Source organism: Cricetulus griseus, chromosome 2 (assembly GCF_003668045.3).
Source record: "Cricetulus griseus strain 17A/GY chromosome 2, alternate assembly CriGri-PICRH-1.0, whole genome shotgun sequence".
Taxonomy (NCBI): domain Eukaryota; kingdom Metazoa; phylum Chordata; class Mammalia; order Rodentia; family Cricetidae; genus Cricetulus; species Cricetulus griseus.
The window spans coordinates 49,758,790-49,779,064 of record NC_048595.1 but is presented as its reverse complement, the minus strand read 5'-3'; the positions used below and the strand labels follow the sequence as shown (position 1 = coordinate 49,779,064).

Below are 20,275 nucleotides of genomic sequence, written 5' to 3'. Positions count from 1 at the left end.
TGCGCAGACTGCCCCACGACAGTTCTCCATCCCAGTAGTTTGGTGGTTGATGGCAAATGAGAACTACTGCTAAGTACTTAGGTTTTGCCAGGCCGTTCCTTGACAGCTTTACATGTTTAACTCGGTGCTTGACAGCTCTGTGAGGCAGATGCAATGAAGCGTTATGCAGTGTGCCCTCTGGTAGCATGAATTTGGAAGTAGCACAGTGGGTGCCTGTCATTGGGCAACCCTTTCTAGAGACCTGACCCCTTGCGCACCATTTTTCCTGGCAAATTCAAGCTGTGCAGCTCACGTGGAGAATACACTGCTCTTTGGCTGCTAGTGCAAGCCACACATGGGACTCAGGATGTTCCTGTGGATGTCTCTGCTGGAGTGTCCAACTGCCACCAGCTGCACTGTGCCCCAGTGCCCCACCCACATCACTGAGCTCTCTAATGGGCTGTGAACGTTTTCCTAATCCTCAGCTCCGTACACACCCACATTTAAAGAGCAAATCTGGGCATGAACAGTAGATTACTTGATGGAGAGCCCTTTAAATACATTTTTAATGTATTCTTTGAGAATTTCATATGTGTATTTTGATCATATTTATCTCCCCAAATCCAGTGTCTCCCAGAGACCTCTCTGCTTCAATCTCCCTCCAACTTCATGTCTTCCTTTTGTCACCCACTGAGTCCATTTACCGCCAGCATCTTTATGGGATAGGGCCATCCACTGAGCATGGGCACTCTACCAGACATCTGACCCTCCCTTCCCTAGCAGCCACCAACTGCCAGCAGCTCCTCAACTCAGGTGGACTTGATCCTCCCCCTTGATGAGACTCTTGTTGAGTGCTAACATAAGTCTTTAAGTTAGAGAAGTGAGAGCTGGTGGCCCAAGATTATGAGTGATTATTTGTGGGTTATGCAGTTTGGTTTAAATTACTGTAAATTTAATCTACTGTAAAGTAGATGGAAGAAGTTGCTTAGCTGTAAAGTACATAACTAAGAAATATATTGATATAAGCTTGGTTTTCCTTTTAGAGGCACAGTGTTTGTTTGTTTTGTTCTTCTTCTATAATTCCTTCATATCTGTAACTGAAGGAGCTGAGCACTTTTGTGGACTGCAGACAGGCTTTCGCCATTGGTTCACAGACTCTTTGCTATAGTAGGACTAAATTATGTATTCTAGCTGAATTATTCTCAAAGTCTTCATCAAGCCTGCTTACTCCATGTACTTTTCCACTTTCCATTAACTATATCTTCATGAGTTCTTTGAAACTGGCTTTTCATTTTTTTTAAATTATGCATTAGAAATGCTATTTTTCTGATTTGTTACAGTATCACATACAAATTGTTTTTGTTGCGCATATTTTGTTGTACAAGTATAATTAATTTACTATGTCTGCTAAGAATAGAGTAACAATAAGTCCCAGGCACCTGGGGCATCCCTGTTTGTATTTAATGTCATAGGGTAATTATTAATGTCTTAGTCAAACCATTAAGTTTAATTAAGTGGCATGAGATACTAAATTATGTCTTGAATATTGCTGATTAAATGGTGCTTTTTATTTTTCCAGGTATTTTAACAGTAGTGATAACAACTTACAGTACTGGGGATTGGATTATCCACCTCTCACGGCCTATCATAGTCTCTTATGTGCATATGTGTGAGTCCCCCCCCCCTTTTAAATATAACTGAATATTTATGCCCTTAGACACAGTGTGATCTGGTTATTTAAGAGTGATTGCAGGCCAGGCTTGGGGCCCATGTCCTCACGTCTTTAATCCTAGGTAGATCGCAGTGAGTTTGAGGACAGCTTGGTCTACAAGTTGAGTTTCAGGACAGCCAGAGCTGCTACACAGGGAGACTCTGTTTGGGAGAAGAAGAAAAAAAAGTGATTTCTTATAGCTTCGATCATATTACAAGTTTAAGAACCACTATCAGAATTTGAACATTTCTAAACATTTCTATAATGTTTTGGTGTACAGGCTAGAAAGAAGGCAAACCTTCGCATTTGTTTTGGAGCAGAGATATTACCAACTGCACATGAGTGCTGACCAGTGTCTAATACAAGAAAACTTTAATTTTTTGGAGTAGCCAAGTAGATGAAAAATGTAGGTCCCACCTTCCCAAACCCCGTTTCTCTGTGTAGCCCTGGCTATCCTAGAGCTTGCTTTATAGACCAGATTGTCCTCAAACTCAGAGATCCACCTGCCTCTGCCTCCTGAGTGTTGCAAAATGGCTTTCTTAACTCATCTGCTAAGTTAGAAACTTATAGGATCCAAAAAAAAAGAAGTAGTAGTAGTTTATAGATGAGGACTTCTGTTTTGGTGGGGATCCTGTTCACTTCTGTAGCACCATTTCTCTTAGACTTCAAGTGTGTCAGCAAAAATTTGAGAAACATCTTCAAAGTATCTCTTGAGCTCATTTCCATGATTTGTTATTTCAACTTTTAACTGTTTCATATTTTATAAAGTAAACTTTCATGGATTGAAAGTCAGTTCCTAAACATCGTGATGGTTAGTTATACTTTGTAGTGTTTAGGATATTAGAATACGATTTATAACTAGATTTATCAATAATAATGGCTGAATTTTATGTAAAATTTATGATTAATATGTTTATTATAGCCAGTTGCTATGGTAACTCAAACAGTTATAAACAAAGTATGTTTTTAATAATGAAATATGACATCAGATTGTTTTTTACACTAGAACAGCAAGGGTCAGACATCTGCATATAACATGATTTTATTGGAAGATGGGCAAGGCAGATGAGATACTGTTTTATATCCTCAGTGAATTTTACATGATCAAATACAAGCTTCAGTATTGATCCTATTAACAGCAACTGCCAACTCTTAGTGTTCTGTGTTCTCAGATGTCCTTATTACTAACACCAAGAGGAATAAAGTGCTTGTGTATATGCTTTGATTTGCAGGGCAGAGTTTATAAATCCCGACTGGGTTGCTCTGCACACATCACGTGGATATGAGAGTCAAGCACACAAGCTCTTCATGCGTACCACAGGTAAAAGAACAGTTGGTATTGGGGTCAAAAATTTGATTTTTTAAAAACAATTCCAGTAAATGGATAAAAATTACCATTATTGATCTTTTGTTTTGTTTTGTTTTTTTGAAACAGTGTCTCACTATGTAGCCCTGGCTGTCCTAGAACTCACCATGTAGACCAGGACAGCCATGAACTCACTGAGATCTGCCTCTCTCTGCCTCCTGAGTGCTGAGATGAAAGGCATGTGCCACTATGCCCAGTTATTGTTCTAATGGCTTTAACATTGTATAACTATGTGTGTGTGTATATATATATATTCAGTAAGACTAAAAGTATATGTAAGCATTATACCAAGAGTAAAGGAATAATTCCGTGTGTATTTTACTTGATCCCATGAACACCCTAGTGAAATGAATTTACCCTTATTTTAAGCTGAGGAAACTACTGAGGCTCCGTTACATGATGTGGAAAACATTAGATAGTTAAGAACTGAAGCTGCTGCTTTAGTATCCTAATCCCAGGTCCCTTCCACTTTGTTAAGGCAATCCCTACAGTGGTGCTTCATACATTGTGTTGTTTACACATTGAATAACCCACTCAAATGCCTTTCCTCTCTTTTTGAGTGGTGCTGGGGACTTACACTAGTCAAGCCCCTACCACTGAGTTACATCCTGTCATCAGTATTTATGAAACATCGCTGTGCACTGCTCTAGGTTGAAAGTAATAAGCTTTGATTTCTTTACAAGCATTCTATAAGACTTTAGTTCTGACTTGCACCTTTTGTTGTTAATTAGCCCGAGGACCAGTGTTCACCTGTTAGAGACTGTCACCCGGGAGATAACTTGTGTTTGTCTGCTCTCTTCCATGTCTCTCTCCTCCTTCCTTGCTTTCCGATGTTTTCTGACTGTGTGTTTATCCCATGGTTCTCAGGACCAAACTAATGTCTGCATTCCCAGAAGTCACGGCTGCTAGGGCAGCCCATTCTAGTTTCAGAGAGTGCCAGGCCTTAAACATTTCCTCCTGGTAACAGGATAACACGACTTTGATGATAGCAGTGTTGTCCTATTCGAGAAGTTTTGTCTTTCTTCTAATATGACTGTACAACAAGGAATTATACATTGTTGTTTTTCTCTGTTTTGTCCTTGTCCCTGTTCTGTTGTCTCCCACCATCCCTTCTTTTGTACACACAGACACACACTCACAGACACATGGTGTGTGTGTATTTCCAGTTTCTTCCTTACCTAGGTCTCTCAAGCTCTTGTCTTTTTTTTGGAGACAGTCTTATAATGTCTTGTGTCTTGGCTGATTTGGAGCTCATTATGAAGCCCCAGGCTTCATCCTCATGCTACATCCTGCAGTTGGTAAAATAATGTGCTAGGCTCTCTCTAACTTGTTGTTGTATGCATCAACTAGTGAAAGTTTGTAATTTTTATAAATAGTAGCACTAAATATTCTCCTTCGGGCTGTTCTTCCAAGCAGAACATTTTGAGTGTGTTGTTACAAGAGAACAGTCTGTATTCCTATGCTTTGATGCTCAAGTTAGAGCAGCAAGAGTGCAACTAGGCGTCATTGTCTTGTTGATTAAATGTCTGAAAAGTCAGAGAAGTGTCTTGGGATGCAGCCTTTATAAGCAGAGGGAATGAAAAGGGCTAATTGTGTAGGGATTTGTATGTAGTGTTAGTTAATACTGTTCTCATTAAAGGCTGTTGTAGGAGGAGGAAGGTTGGTGGAGAGCCTGATTTTTTGCTTGTTTTCAGTTTTAGTTGCTGATTTGTTCATTTACATCCCTGCGGTGCTTTTGTACTGTTATTCCTTAAAGGAAATCTCACCTAAGAGAAAGGTAAGTTTTCAAGCTGCCTGACATTTCATCTCTGAAATGTTTGAATTAATACTAGCTTACTAAGGATGGGCTTTAAGGAAGCCCTGCTCATTGGGAGTAGATAGGATAATGAATATTTTATCTTCTATTGATTAATTTTCATTTAGAAACAACAGTTTAACTTACTGTGCTCTCTAGTAGTAACAGAGAGCATTGAACTTTGGAAGTACTGCACTGTTGACCCATGCCATGCTGGATTTAGTGCTAAGCTTGTAAATCAGAATTTTGAAGAGGCTCATGACAAGGACTCAACTGAAGGACATTTTGGAAAGTTTGTGTGTCTGTTCACAGTCATTATCAAGTATCCTTTCTTGAGAATTTTACACTGAATGATTAGGTAGCCAGTCATTTGATTAAAAATGCCTTTCTGGGTGTGGTGTCAAGGGCGCCTTTAATTCCAGCACTGTGGGAGGCAGAGTCAGGTGCATCTCTGTAAGTTTGAGGACAGCCTGACCTACATGGTGAGTTCCAGGACACCAGATCGACATTGTGTGACTCAAAAAACCAAAATAGATAAAAAATTCTTTTCAGTAGTTTTTACTTTTAAAACTTTATCCTGTGGTTCTCAGCATCAAACTCGTGAAAATGGAGTATTTTGATTAAGGAAGGACAGTACCTCAGGATGTTGGGCATTTGTGAAAATGGAGTATTTTGATTAAGGAAGGACAGTACCTCAGGATGATGGGCATTTCTTCCATGCTAGATGCACAGTAGATATCACTCTGCTATAGTAATGACCTCTTTATCCACCATACTTTTCTTCACAGATGGCTGTTGCATTATGCATATTGCTGTATCCAGGTCTTATTCTTATCGACTATGGACATTTTCAGTATCCTTTATTAAATTAGAAATGAAATCTGTTATATATTATGATCTAGGCTCTGCATGCAGCATTGCTGTCTGCTGTTGTCCTATATGCTAGTATACTTACTATGAACTTTTCACTTGCTACAAAGGGTTGATAAAAGTCAGATGTGGTGAATTAAAGTCTCAAGTTTCTAAGTTATGCAATTTTTGTGGGGATGTATTTTTAAACAATTATGTATTTCCTTATTTTTTAGAAATTATTGATTGATTGATTGATTGATTGATTGTGTATACACTGTTCTTTTTGCATGTATGCTTGCATGCCAGAAAAGGGTACTAGATCTCATTATGGATGGTTGTGAGTCACCATGTGGTTGCTGGGAATTGAACTCAGGTCCTCTGGGAGAGCAGTCAGGTCTCTTAACCACTGAGCCATCTCTCTAGCCCCATTCGCTTATTTTTAAATGGAGATAACAGTAACCCTTACTTGGTGTTTTGCTTTGAGAACTAAATGAATTAGTATTTATAAAACACAATAATCTGTTGGAAATGCTGATCATTGCATAGGTATTTATTGTTACTAGTATAATTGCTGTTTTTTTTTTCGTTTATTTATTTTGTGTATATGTGTGGGTGTGTCCATGTGGAGATTAGGGGGCAGCTTGTAGGAGTTGGGTGTCTCCTTCTACCATGTCACTTCTAGGGATTGAACTCAGGTGATCAGGTTTGGCAGCAGACCCCTTTACCTGCTGAGCCACCTCACTGGCTATTACTGTTTTTGTTACTTACCTTGTGGACTCTAAAATTGTATACTATTTACTTAGGCATAGGTAGGTGTTCTTCCCAGTTGTTTTGGATACTGCATCCTTTTTTTTTTTAAGGCTCATATTCTTTAATTTGTTTGAAAACTTTCTTGCTTTTCTCCTTTCTGATCTTTTTAGCCAGGTGTTAGATTTATAATTTCCCTCTTCTGTATGTTTGCTTTCTGTTTTGTGCTTTATAGAAAATTACCTGTCTTTACCGTTAACACCTCTATTAAATTCCATTTGTTTTGTTAGGCATATTTTGAATTTCTAATTAAAATTTTTTTCGTTCTCTTCCTCCTCTTTGTCTTTTGATTCCTTGATCGACAGAAGCATACAGCGACAACAATAATTTTGTTGTTGTCATTATTGAACTTGCTGCCAGAGTAGTTTTGTTCTGTAAATTTGGGATGTTATAATAATTTTGTGAAGTAGTTTAACAGAAACAAAACTATGCTGTCCATATTTATAACTCGTTTAAACCTTTGTACATTTCTGTTTAGCAGCATACAATATATTTGAGGCTTCTTGTATACTTTTTTTATCACCTTAATATTTTAATTTTATATTTAGAAGCAAGCTTTCAGTTTACATGCTATTTTTAAATCACACAAGAAACATGTTTTATAAAATGCATCTTAACTATTGAGCTAGTTTCCTTGACACAGGGACATATATAATTCTGTGAGTCTTGGCTTTGCTTTGTGGGGTGTTCTTGGAGTATCTTATGACTGGGACCTGCTAGGGTCATTGGCATTTTGCTTAGCTCTAAATTATAAACAGATGGAGCTCTACCATTCTCTGCCATTTTTTTGCTTTTTACTTGGCAAGTGTTTTAAAAAAGGCCTCAAAGGAAAGGGGTAAGTGACTTTTAAAGCAAAGAATTAAAAACTTTCAGAGAGTTGATTTGCACACTTATCTGGAGGAAGGTGCCCTTTGCTTGGGTGGTTTCTTGTGAATGTGTTGGCTGTGCACGGATGAATGGGAAGAAAGCTGTTGAGCCATGTTCTGTATTCTTGCAAATATTCATAGCTACAGGACTATTTTGATCTGTGTACACTTTGGAGGCAGTGTGGGCAGGTTTGCCAAAGTACTGCTGTTTGCCAGGAGTGCTGTCACTTAGAGTTTATTATGCTATCCACTTATTAAAAATACTCCCGCCTAACATTTTTCTTTATGGCTGCTGCATCCTTTCATGCCTGTAGCAATGGCATCTAAGCTAAATGCTAATTAATGATAGTGGTGGGTCCTTGGCTGGAGAAATGAGTTTTTTTTTTTTTTTTTTTAAATAGTTGTGAACTTTTCAGTTGTGTTGTGAGTGGATTCCCATCTTAAATCTGTATTGATTGACAGTATTGTTGTATTTGCAGTTGTTGTATTACATGATATTCATATCACTTTTCAAGGGTTGTTAGCCTTTCTCTGTCTTGCTGCTCATCCTCTCTCTTTGTTCTAGGTTTGTGTTGTTGATGAAGATAGCCTGTACTGTCTTGGCTTCCTTCCTTCTGTGTTGGTTGCCCTTCTTTACGGAAAGGGAACACGCGCTACAGGTTCTAAGAAGACTCTTCCCTGTTGATCGTGGATTGTTTGAGGTATGTTTAAAAATGGACCCACTCTCTTCTATTACTGCACCTCCCTTTTAACCTTGGGGAGCTCATGGAGGAGATACCAGGGATAGTAACTTCCATTTCCTCCTCCAGTCATCCCTGTCAGTTATTTAATCCAATGTAGCACCCCTGGCTCAGTTGGTGCTTTTTAGTGCCTTATATGAAATAGGTAATATTTTTCTGTAATTAGATCCATAATTCAGTTGTACGTTTTTTTTTTTGTTTTTTTTTTTTAATCACATTGGTCCATAGTAAAAGAGCATTGGATGCTGCAGCTACCAAGTTAACCATTGTGTTGGTTTACATTGACGTCTTAGTCTGCCACAATTATTTGTTAAACTGATAATCTTGTTTGCCTCGGAAAGATCTCATAATTCCTTATGAAATATATAACCTTCATTCATAGTAATTTTTAATGAGAATCTTTCATTTAATGTTATCTTAATCACTCTTGTTAAACTTTTATTGCATGAATAATTTGATCATTTAGACTTAGTAATTAAATTAAACAAACCATTTATTTCTGGAGCAAAAGGTCTTTTAATAAACTTAGAGACAACATATTTATAGCTAATTTGGTTTTGAATAACATTTCTTTTGAAAAGAATTAGAAAGCATTTTTAAGTTTTGAATAGGTAATTCCTATAAAATATTTTTCATTGGATTTACAGGAGGATGGGACAATCATTTTGAAGGAGGCTAAGCAATGTTGTTGTAAAGGCAGAGGTGTGTGCGACAGTGTGGCTGTACAGATTGGTGATATCCCCATTGTTGCTAACATCACTCATTAGGTGCTAGACCCTTCCCTGTGATTTCTGATCCCCACAGCTCTAAGATGGTTGTTGTCCCTATTGTACAGATAGGAAACTGAGGTCAGACTTTCCTAGACCTGGCATGTGGCAGAGACATTATTTCAAGTCTTGATAACCTTAACGGCAAAGTAAAGAAAAGCTTGTTTCTATAAAAGCTGCCTGTTATTTGTTGCATCTTGCATTTCAGAAAATATCTATCATGGTGAGAATGGAATGGTGTCAGGCATAGTCAGTGTTTCTGTCAGCAGTCCCCCGTTTCTTGCCAACCACAGAAGCTATAGATGAGCAGTTCTCAACCTTCCTAATGCTGCGACCCTTTAATACAGCTCCTCATGTTGTGGTGACCCTAACCATAAAATTATTTTTGTTGCTACTTCATTACTGTTATTTTGCTACTGTTATGAACCATAACGTAAATATCTGATATGCAGGATGGTCTTAGGCAACCCCTGTAAAAGGCTCATTTGACCCCCAAAGTTCTTGACCCACAGGTTGGGAACCACTGCTGTAGGCCTTGTCTTTGACATGGGTGGGACAATTGTTAGAGGCCATCCCTGTCTTGATGTCATGCCTGCAAAACTGTGAGCTTTGCAGCTGTGTAGAGGATGGGTCGCACTAGCTGGGGAGCTGAAATAGCACAATTCCTAATGTTTTAAAGCTTCTTGATTTATTATCAATTAATCTTGTCATTGCTAGTACCTATTAGATTATGTGACATAAAGTTACATTTGTAATAAAACAGTGCAAAATGTAATTAATATTTATTTTACAAATTTGGGGAGATTTTTTGCCTAGTATATTGCTTTTTTAAAAATATTAAGTAGTTCATTAGGATGTGGATTATAGTTGACTAATGTTTTATATAATCCGAATTTCTAAAAAGAAAAAGAAAAATGCTTGAGGCTGTGGGTGTATATTTTTATTGCTTGAAGAGTTTAATTTACTTTGTTATAAATGTGAATGAAAGTTTTATGTCTCCAAAGTTCATTACCTGGAGGTTATAGGCTGTACTTCATGGGGTTTAATATTTCTTTCAACTATACCGAAATGTAAAACTAACAAATCTTTTTTAAGGATAAAGTAGCCAATATTTGGTGCAGCGTTAATGTGTTTCTGAAGATTAAGGAAATTTTGCCTCGTCACATCCAGCTAGCAATCAGGTAACTAACATAATATATATAGTGTTTATAAACTGCCCTTCAAAAATCTTACATCAAGTGGGGCGGTGGTAGTGTGTGTCTTTAATCCCAGCACTCAGGAGGCAGAGGCAGGTGGATCTCTGTGAGTTCAAGGCCAGCCTGATCTATAAAGCCAGTTCCAGGGCAGCCAGGACCCAGAGAAACCCTGTCCCAAAAAAACCAGCCCAGTTGCAGTAATATGCTAGTTATCAGTTCAACCTTGTGAGTTCACTACTTACAGAACCACCCAAAGTGAGGAAGCCAGCAGGTTCTGTGTTGAGACATATACCGGTGGTCAGGCTCTAGGAGCTACCTGTCACCGTGCTGTCACAGGCTGTCTGGCTTTTCTCTTCCCTACTCCACAGCCATCACTAAGAGAAGCTGTACAGCTCACTCCCTTATGGTTTGTTCTTTCTCGACTTGAAAACTCAGATTGCAACTCTGTGGAATGAGGGCCAGGACTCTCCTGAGAGTAAAATTATAAGTATTTGTGTTGTAAATACAGTGTTGTCTCCTGAGTCCTAGTAGTGTTTTCTTATTTTCTAGTATTTGGTAACTGACCTGCAACTATGTATCTTATCTTTATGATGTTAAACATAGATGTTAAACAGACTGTGTATTTGTATGTGTGATATTAAATGCTAACTGATGTATGTAATACTTAGTATTCTTTGATTTTTGTATTATATTAGAATCATGTACAAAATGTATAAATATTTCAGTGTGTATGGTTTATTTAGATTTTAGTTTAAAATTTTAATAAATAACGAAGTTTAGGCTGAGATCAAATTAGATTGATGGATGATATAATCCTTATTTTAAAAAGAAATTGTTTTTAGCTAGATTTCTATCACAAAGAACACATTTTATTGCCTTTTAGCTTTTGCCTTACATTTTTGAGCTTGCTTCCTGCATGTATAAAATTGACCCTTCAGCCCTCTTCCAAAGGATTCAGATTTACTCTGGTAAGTTTCTTATTTTTCTTAAGATGTCCAGTTCTTCCTGTAACTGACATTTGATAAAAACACCAGTAATTATTTTCTGGTAAGATTGGCTGGGCTGCAAAACAAAACACTCGATTATTTGACAGACACCACACACCGTCCTAGTGCAGGTGCTGGATTAGGAATTAGGCTGAGCAATCAGAATCCTTACTTTTCACTTTGTATTGATGACTTAATGAGGGGATACAAAAGTGGGGATAAATGTGCGAAAGTCATGCTGTCGAGCAGCTGGCATTATGTTTAGTCAGGTACAGATCAAGTCTGTGAGGTGATGGGGAAGGGAGAGATCCTGGAGGAGGATTTTAGACTGTTGCCAAGCAAGTGGGATTTTAGCCAGCTTTGGGAAGCTAAACAAGGATTGGAACTTCTGGACAGCAGAAAAGAAACTCAAGGCAGAAAGAAGAGAGTGAGCAAAAGGACAGAGAGCGGCCTGGGAATAGATGTTAAACAGACTGTGTATTTGTATGTGGGTGTCTGTTTCTGTGTGTTTAAGGGTAGGTGAGGAGACGGTAAAAGTGGGGCAAGGTTTAGAAGATGTCAGATGTCATCATCTCACCAGCCCAATTATTATTATTAGTTTTTAAAACTTACATGCCTAAAATTGGTTAAATATTATAAATATTCTGTTTGATTTTTTACCTCTAGGTAGTAATCATAATATTCAAACTTTGAATGTTTTTCTTTAGATTTATAATTACATTGATACAAGTTTGAAGTTGTTAAATCATGTTTTTTTATCCTCTTCTTTCTTAAAGGTTAGCTGTGCACTATCATTCTTTCTGTTTTCTTTCCAAGTACATGAAAAGTCCATTCTCTTGGTGTCATTGTAAGTAGAAATGTTTTAAGTATGCATATATAGTAAATATGTATTTATAAAATAAATTATAAAATAAATATGTAAGTTTATAAAAATGTTAATTTAAATATAAGACTATACAATATTTTTGCATAAAATTATGCTAGTTATTCTCAGAAAGATAATGCTTTATTTTATGAAATATATTTTAAGCCAGAACAGTTGGTAAAATTATTATTGACATATTCTTATGTCTTCCTGTTCTTCATACTTTCTATACTAATTAAACACATTCCTCAAAGTGGCATTCCTGTTTCTTCTCTTTGCCTTTTGTATTTTATTCATTTCTACATCTATTGAATAGCCTTAATCTCTACCATTTACTTCCATGAGGTCTTTCATATGTTGTCTCTTTTTTGTGTGTCGTGTCCCCCGCCCCACACATCACAGCCTATAGATGAAGTTTTCAGACCCTCTTGGCAATCCTTAAACAGATTACTTTAAGAGCATTAAAATTTTTCTCTCTCTATAGAAAGAACTGGGTGACAATTGGGCTGTGCTATCCTAACACTAAAATAGTACAGGCCTAGAATAATGTGGAATACTTGAATCCTCCCCAGATCAGTCCCAACTGTCCACTGCCTTATGCCCAACCTGGTGTTCTCGGTGGTCTTGTGGAAGACACCCATACAAAATGACCAGGGAGATGAGGGAATGGTACTGCTTTTCTCAGGAGGAGCTCTGTGCTGGAAGCTCTGTGGAAGGGGCCTTGGCATACAACTGCTGCACAAGGTCCTTGCAGATGGGAGTTCATGTCAGCCCTTGAAGTTGGCACCTGGGTTAGGGCTTACCACTTCAAAGGAAACAGTAGACCTGGTCATGTAGGACCTTATGAAGACTACTAGAAGCTTTGGCTTTTATTCTGAGCGAGTGGCAAGTCAGGCGGATGAAGGGGAGAGTGAGGTTGTGAGCACATGGAGGGTGGTGCTACTTGATACATCTTGAGGTTAAGGACAAATATTCATCTTTATTATTTTCAGTGCAGTGCCTATGTGTAATAGTTTCAATTGGTTTAGTAATTATATATTGAAAGAATAAATGGGAAGACTCAGGAAACCTTGCTTATTGAATACTTACTGTTTGTGCTGATAAACCCTTTCTGATTTAGCACATTGAAGCAATGGAATAGAAAGTCCTCTGATGTGATCCTTAATAGGAAGCAGTGGGTTTTCAATGCCAAGCCTAAATCTTACATGCTGGTTGTCATGTAGAAAAAACATTTCTTTAACCAAAAAAAGAAAGAAAGAAAGAAAGGGGATATATTAGTTATTTTTCTGTTGCTATGATAAAACACCATGACCAAGGCAACTTATAGAAGGAAGGGTTTATTTGGGTTTATGGTTCCAGAGGGCTAGAGTCCCTCACCGTCATGATGGAGAAGCATGGCAGAAGGCAGATGGCTGGAGCAGCAAGCTGAGAGCTCACATTTAACTATTAGCGTGAAGCAGAGAGATCAAATTTGAATGGCACATCAAACTTCAAAGCCCACCTCCAATGACATACTTCCTCCAGCAAGGCTGTACTTCCTAAATCTACCCAAGCAGCACAACCAAGTAGGGACCAGGTATTCAGACATTTGAGCCTATGGAGGACATTTCTTATTCAAACCACCACAGGGGGAGAATTTCAAGCCTTTGAAACCTTTTTAAACACAAGGGGGAGAGAGATTAATAGTAATGGCAACAGTAATTCAACAGCTTATTAGAAAAGCTTATTTTGTATTGCTAAAAACAAATACAAGGTGATACTTGAGAGAAATTAATCCTTAGCCTAAGTCACACAGTGAGTGGCAGCCATGGGACTAGGACTCAAGGCTTCTAACTGGCCTGCAGTGGATGCAGTCAGATCCATAAAACATCAGTCAAAGGCTGTGGTGGATCACCCTGAACACCAGATAAGAGGAGGCGTCACTTACCAGTATCTTGTTTCCAGTCCCTGTGTCCTTGTCCTTTCTATGTGGCCTCTTAACTATTTAGTTTTCACCTTTTCTTTTTTTTAGTTTAACAGTTTTAATTGTTCCTTTTATAATGTACCTATGTTGTCCTTTCTTCATTGATGTGGCAATCCTGTTTTTCATAACTTTAGTTTGTAACCAGCTGAGTAGCCTGTAACATGGAAGAAGTTTGAGAACCCTTGCCTTGGGATGCACTTTGTATTTGCAAAGTGAATGAAATGCAAACGCTTCTTTCTTTGGTCTTTTCCTTAAGGACTGTTCATGTGGCACACAAAGGAGTGTTTGACAGAGACCTAGTCAGGTGGCTGTTGTATAGTTTTGAGAAACTGACACTTTCCGAGTAGTCACATGGAGAACTTTTTTTTTCCTTTTAAACCAACCTTGAAAATCAGACATGTAAAGTATATTTATATTTTTACAGACTAGAGGTAAAATTATATTCTGTAATATTAAAATGCTTTTTCTTATCTTTTTAGACCAGTTTGCTTAGTTTTAAATGAAATTCCTTTCATGTCAACTTGGTTTTTACTAGTGTCAACATTTAGGTGAGTCAAATCAACTTCTATATATTATTTCCAGTATGATTCTTACAGGTTCACTAAAAATTTTACCAAGTAATTATAGTTTAACTTGATGCACTTGATTTTCCCCTATTTTCCTTTACAGCATGCTCCCTCTTCTATTGAAGGATGAACTCCTAATGCCCTCAGTTGTGACAGTGATGGCGTTTTTAGTAGTTTGTGTCACTTCCTTTCCACTGTGTGAGAGCACTTCTGAGGAACAACTGCAGCTGACGCCCTTTGCTGTTTCTGTCAGGAGGCGTCTTCCAGGCTTTACGTTTCTTCCCAGAATTATACAGTATTTGGTAAGTTAGGCAGCTTTGTTTTTAGCATTTATTTGGTATATATGTGTCCTCATGCCTCATAGTACACGTAGAGTTCAGAGGGTAACTTCTAGGAGTTTTTTTTTCCTTCTACCATGTGGGTTTCAAGGATTGAACTCAGGTTGTCAGGTGTGGTAGCAAGCACCTTTACCTGCTGAACCATCTTACTGGCACTGCTCCATTTTTTAAAAAGTATATTTTCTAGCATATTACTATATTTTTTTCAAGTTACTGAATTTTTGTTGTTGAGATAGGGTCACACTCATTATGTAGCCCAGGCTAGCCTGGAACTCACTGTGTAGCACATGCAGGATTTGAAAACTTTGTTCCTCCTGCTTTAGCCTCTGGAGTATTACGATCATAGCTACCTGGCTGCAATGCCTTTTGTAGATTTCTGAGGTAGTGTTCTATATCCACCATTTAACATATGTGCATAACTGTCACTATCATCTAATTTTAGATTATTTTTACCACCATCCTCAAAGAAAGTCCCCAGTCAGAAGCAGTCATTTATCATTATACCATCAGTGCTATCACCCGCCTTGGACAGCCACTAGTCTGCTTTTTGTCTCCAAACTTGCCTTTCCTGAATATTGCATATTAAGGAATTACATAGCCAGCTCAGGCTGCTGTAACAAGATAGACAGACTGGATGCTTAAGCAACAGAAATTTACTTCCTCACAGTTGGGCTGGAGGCACTGAACATCAGGGTTGATTTCTAGTGAGTCTGCTGTTTATGGCAGAGCTATGTTTTGCTTTTTCTCATGTGGCCTCTTGTCTGGTATCTTCCTTCATTATAAGATATATAGTACTTGGAATATAGTCATAATTGCCTTTCTAAAAGCCAGTGACCAAATATAGTCACATTGAGGGGTTCAGGCTTCAACATGTGAATTTTTTATTTTACATGTATTGGTGTGTGTGTGTGTGTACTATGGCACATATATAAAGTTCAGAGGGCAACTTGGAGGACTCAGGCTTGACCGAACACTTGTACCTGCTGAGTCATCTTGCTGGCCCTCCATGTGTTTTGAGTTGGGACACAGTTGAGTCCATGACATGGAATCAAAAAATGTGGTCCTCAAGATTGGTTTCTTTCATGGCATAGTCACTTGTGCTGCAGTATATATCAGAACTCAGATTTCTTTTGATTGATAAACTATATTCCATTAATGTGTTCTACATTTTTTTTTAAAACCATCGATTAATGGACATTTGGTTGATTTAGGTATCAGAAATAATACTGCTAGGAACATCTGTGCACAAAATATAGAAACCCTTGCTTTCATTCCCTGGAAAGTATACCTTGAAGTAGAATTGCCTGACACCATGGTAATTCAATACTTGATATTTTAGAAATTACTTATTTTTCAAAGTCAAGCATGATTCTGAATTGTCATGAACCTATGAGGAAGGTTCCAGCTCCCATGTCTTTGACAGTGAGTACTGTTGCTGTTGTTTAAATCAAGCTATCCTACTAGCTGTGAAGTAGTGTCATTACATTTCAATTTGCTATTTTCTTCTTTTTTAAAAATATTTTAAAAGATTTATTTAATATGTATACAGTGTTCTGCCTGCAGGCCAGATGAGCACACCAGATCTGATTATAGATGGTTGTGAGCCACCATGTGGTTGATGGGAATTGAACTCAGGGCCCCTGGAAGAGCAGTCAGTGCTCTTAACCTCTGTGCCATCTCTCCAGCCCCCCGTTTGCAGCTTTCTAATGAAAAATGTTGAGTATCTTTTCATTCCTTTACTGGCCAGTTGTATATCTTTTTTGGAGGGGAATTACTCAAATCTTTTATTTTTCCTATCTTCCCCCATCAACTGGTAATAAAATTTGCATATTCTGGGCAACCTCTCAATGATAGTTATAGCTATCATTTACTTATTTTTAATTCAGTTGTGTGTTTTATTTTTGAGTTGCACAAGTGTTTTAATACATTATTTAAAATATATATTTTTGATTGGGTGGGAGACATTGCTCAACAGTTAAGAGTGCATACTGCTACTGCAGAGGGCCTGAGTTCACTGGATGATCACATGGGAGAAAAAATATTTGCCAGTCTGGTTTATTTCATTTATTTCTCCTTTTCTGTAAATGTCATGGTTTCCTTCCTTCCTTCCTTCCTTCCTTCCTTCCTTCCTTCCTTCCTTCCTCTTCCTTCTCCCTCTTCCTTCTCCCTCCCTCCCTCCCTCTCTCCTCTTCCTTCTCCTTCCCTCTCTTCTCCCTCTCCCTTTTCCCTCCCTCCCCCTCTCCTCCCTCTCACCTGAATAGAACTCCATTGTATCTGCATACCATGTTTTCTCTATTAATCTCTTGGCCTACATCTAAGCTGGTTCTATTTCTTTGCCATTGTGAACATACAACAGTAAGCATGGATGTGTAGATATCTGTGGTATATTGACTTGCAGTGCTTTGGGTATATATCCAGGAGTGTAATAGGTATATGATACAGTAGTGTGTGTGCGTGTGTGTGTGTGTGTGTGTGTGTGTGTGTGTGTGTGTTGTGTGTGTGTGTGTGTGTGTGTGTGTGTGTGTTTGTGTGTTGGGGGGGGTTGTTGTTGATCCAGCACACTCAGTTCTAAGTGACTACTCTAATTTACATTACCATCAGCCGTGTAATTCTAACTAGGGCAAGTTGGCAATTACAAAGTTAATTTGCCTTAACTTGGTGGCTAAGGATGTTGAATACTTTTTAAAATATTTATTAGCCATTTGTATTTCTTTTGAGATGTGTTTGTTTGGTTTATCCATTGGGTGATTTATTTCTATGATGTTTTATGTTTACTGTTCTTTATGTATTATGAATAGGGATCTCCTACCTGGCAGATCTGTTCACTCACCACCTGTAGGCTGTCTTGTCACACAGGCGATTGTTTCCTTTGGTGTACAATTTTTATGTAATCTTTTTGTAGTGTTTTCTTTTTCAAGACAAACTTTTTCTGCATAGCAGCCTTGGGTGTCCTAGAACTCACTCTGTAAACCAGGCTGGCCTTAAACTCAGAGATCCACCTGCCTCTGCCTCCCAAGTGCTAGGATTAAAGGTGTGCTCCACCATTGCCCAATTGCTGTACAGTTTTTTAAATTCCACATTACCTCCTTAGCATTTTTCCTGCTAGCGGGGTCATTTTCAGGAAGCCCCTGTCTGTCTGCATCTCAGTGTAGTCACCCTGTGTTTTACTCCAGCCCTTTCAAAGTTTCAGGTTTTAGGTCCATTTTGAATTGATTTTTTATGCAGGGTAAGATATGGATATAATTTCATTTTATATCCATGTCTCCAACACCATTTTTGAAGAGGCTTTCTCAGTGTTGGCTTTTGACATTTTGCCAAAGATGAGTTGGCTATAGATATTGGATTTCTGGGTCTTCTCTCCATTGATCTACTTGCTTATTTCTGTGCATTTATATGAAGCTTAGGATTTTTCCCCCCTAGTTCTTTGAAGAATGCCATTGGAATTTTAATGGAGAGTGTGCTAGATATATAGGTTGCTTTAAATAATATAACTATTTTTACAATATTTTTTGACAGGCAATTTGTTTTGTTTTGAGACAAGGTCTCATGTAGCCCAAGATGGCCTTAAACTCACTGTATATGAAGCTGGCTTTGATCCTCCTGCCTCTATCCCATCAGTGTTGGAATTATAGGCTCATGACACCATGCCTGGTATTTAGATTGCATTCTTTTTTGATCATGTTTTTTCCCTCCCACAGTTCCTTCCAGATCTTCCCCACCTCCGTACCCATCCAACTTTATGTTCTCTCATTCTTTAAAACAAACACAAAACAAGCCCCCTCCCATACATAAAAATGAAACAAGCAAAAGACCAATAGGACAAAAATAGCAACACAAATCAGAATGAAACGAAAAGTCTAAAAAAAAAAAACTATTTTGAGTTTGTTTTGTGTTGGCTACTACTTGGCATAGGGTCTTCCCTGAAGTGTAGTTAATATACTCTGAGATTCCATTAAAGAAAACTGATTTTTCCTTTGCCAGTAGAATCCTTTACTGATAGCTTTTTGGTTAGGGGAGGGAGCCCTTGTCCACTTCCTGTTCTCATTGCTGGGACCTGTGTGGTTGGAACCTGTGTAGGCCCCTGTGCATGCTGCCAAATTCTCTGTGATTTCATATGTGCATCAGTCCTGTTTGTCTAGAAGACACTGTTTTCTTGGAGTTATCTGTAACCTTTGGCTCTTATAATCTTTCTGCCCCCTTTACCTTTTAGAACCTTGAGCCTTGAGGGGGTGGGGAGTAAGTGCTTTGAAGACATCCTGTTTGGGACTCAGTTCTCCAAAGTCTCCTGTTATCTGCACATTGTTCAGTTGTGAGTTTTTGTGTTCGTCCCATCTACTGCAAGAAGAAGCTTCTATGATGAGGGCTGAGTGAGGCATTGATCTATGGGTATAGTAGAATATCATTGTATTGCTATGTTCCTTTAGCAGAATCATAGTGTTAGGTTTTCCTCTAGGCCCTGACATATCTAGTCTCAGGTTCTTGGTCACTTCAGCAGTGTGAGGCATGGGCTCCATCTCATGGAATTGGTCTTAAGTTAATCAGAGAGTGGTTGGTTACTCCCGTAACATTTGTGTCACTATTGCACCATTATATCTTGCAGGCAGATCACTGTTGTAGATCACAGAGTACCTGGTAGTGTGCAGAGTACCTTAGACAGCATCTTAAATGCACGGCTCAGTGAGTGGAGAGTTTTGTACTGTTGGTAATGCCCATGAAGGAGAAGGTTAGTAAAGTAGAAATGAAGAGGTGGATAAGAAAAACAAAGATAGATTAACTGGAGCCTGTCCTAGAACTTGCTCTGTAGAAGCAGGCTGGCCTCGAACTCACAGAGATCCGTCTGCCTCTCCCTCCTGAGTGCTGGGGTTAAAGGTGTTAATCTGCATCTTAAGGGGGCTCACGTGAGCTAAGCCACCAATGCCAACTGTAAGGGTGGTCACAAGGTGATCTTAAGGTGAGGAGTATTATAGGCTCCTCAATTTGTTCAACTCATTGAGTGCTTACTATTTGCTAAACACTTTTTTGAAGGTTGAAAATACAACAGTGAGAAAAAAATGAAGACTACCTCCTATCACAGAAGTTATTCTAGTGTGTGAGTGTGGGGGAATCAAAGATGCTAGCATGTAGAAAATACATATCACAGGGTGTTTGTGATTTCATTTCAGAAAATTTCACACCCACTGCCCTACTCAGGGACTTTCTCTTGAGAGACTAGTTACACTTAATTCTTTTAAGCCTGGGTCCTACCCTGCTCACTCTCCCTCTGTTATGGCCAAAGCACTACTCTCCACTCAGCTCTCAGCAGTGCTGTCCTAGTGGCATCATTTAGGAGTCCATGTGTGTTCTGCATCCTCCAGGAGAGTCACCCCTGCTTCGCCTGCTCTTTACATCTGTGGACCCAGCTTCTGTGTACCTGCTGGTTAATCTGCATCTTAAGGGGGCTCACGTGAGCTAAGCCACCAATAGACTAGCTACTAGTCA

The 20,275-nt window shown here is 38.5% G+C and overlaps 1 protein-coding gene across 2 annotated transcripts in view; it reads left to right on the top strand.

Annotated features, from left to right (window-relative positions):
• Alg6 (ALG6 alpha-1,3-glucosyltransferase) overlaps nucleotides 1-20,275 on the top strand; it is a 42,966-nt gene that overhangs the window by 15,799 nt on the left and 6,892 nt on the right. For both annotated transcript variants that reach the window (XM_027400483.2, XM_035439787.1), the window contains exons 4-14: nucleotides 1,559-1,648; nucleotides 2,923-3,011; nucleotides 4,751-4,833; nucleotides 5,640-5,704; nucleotides 7,160-7,345; nucleotides 7,942-8,077; nucleotides 9,979-10,064; nucleotides 10,963-11,047; nucleotides 11,842-11,912; nucleotides 14,373-14,441; nucleotides 14,563-14,761. In XM_027400483.2, coding sequence (XP_027256284.1) covers nucleotides 1,559-1,648; nucleotides 2,923-3,011; nucleotides 4,751-4,833; nucleotides 5,640-5,704; nucleotides 7,160-7,345; nucleotides 7,942-8,077; nucleotides 9,979-10,064; nucleotides 10,963-11,047; nucleotides 11,842-11,912; nucleotides 14,373-14,441; nucleotides 14,563-14,761 — 1,159 coding nt within the window. The remainder of the gene's footprint in view (nucleotides 1-1,558; nucleotides 1,649-2,922; nucleotides 3,012-4,750; nucleotides 4,834-5,639; nucleotides 5,705-7,159; nucleotides 7,346-7,941; nucleotides 8,078-9,978; nucleotides 10,065-10,962; nucleotides 11,048-11,841; nucleotides 11,913-14,372; nucleotides 14,442-14,562; nucleotides 14,762-20,275) is intronic.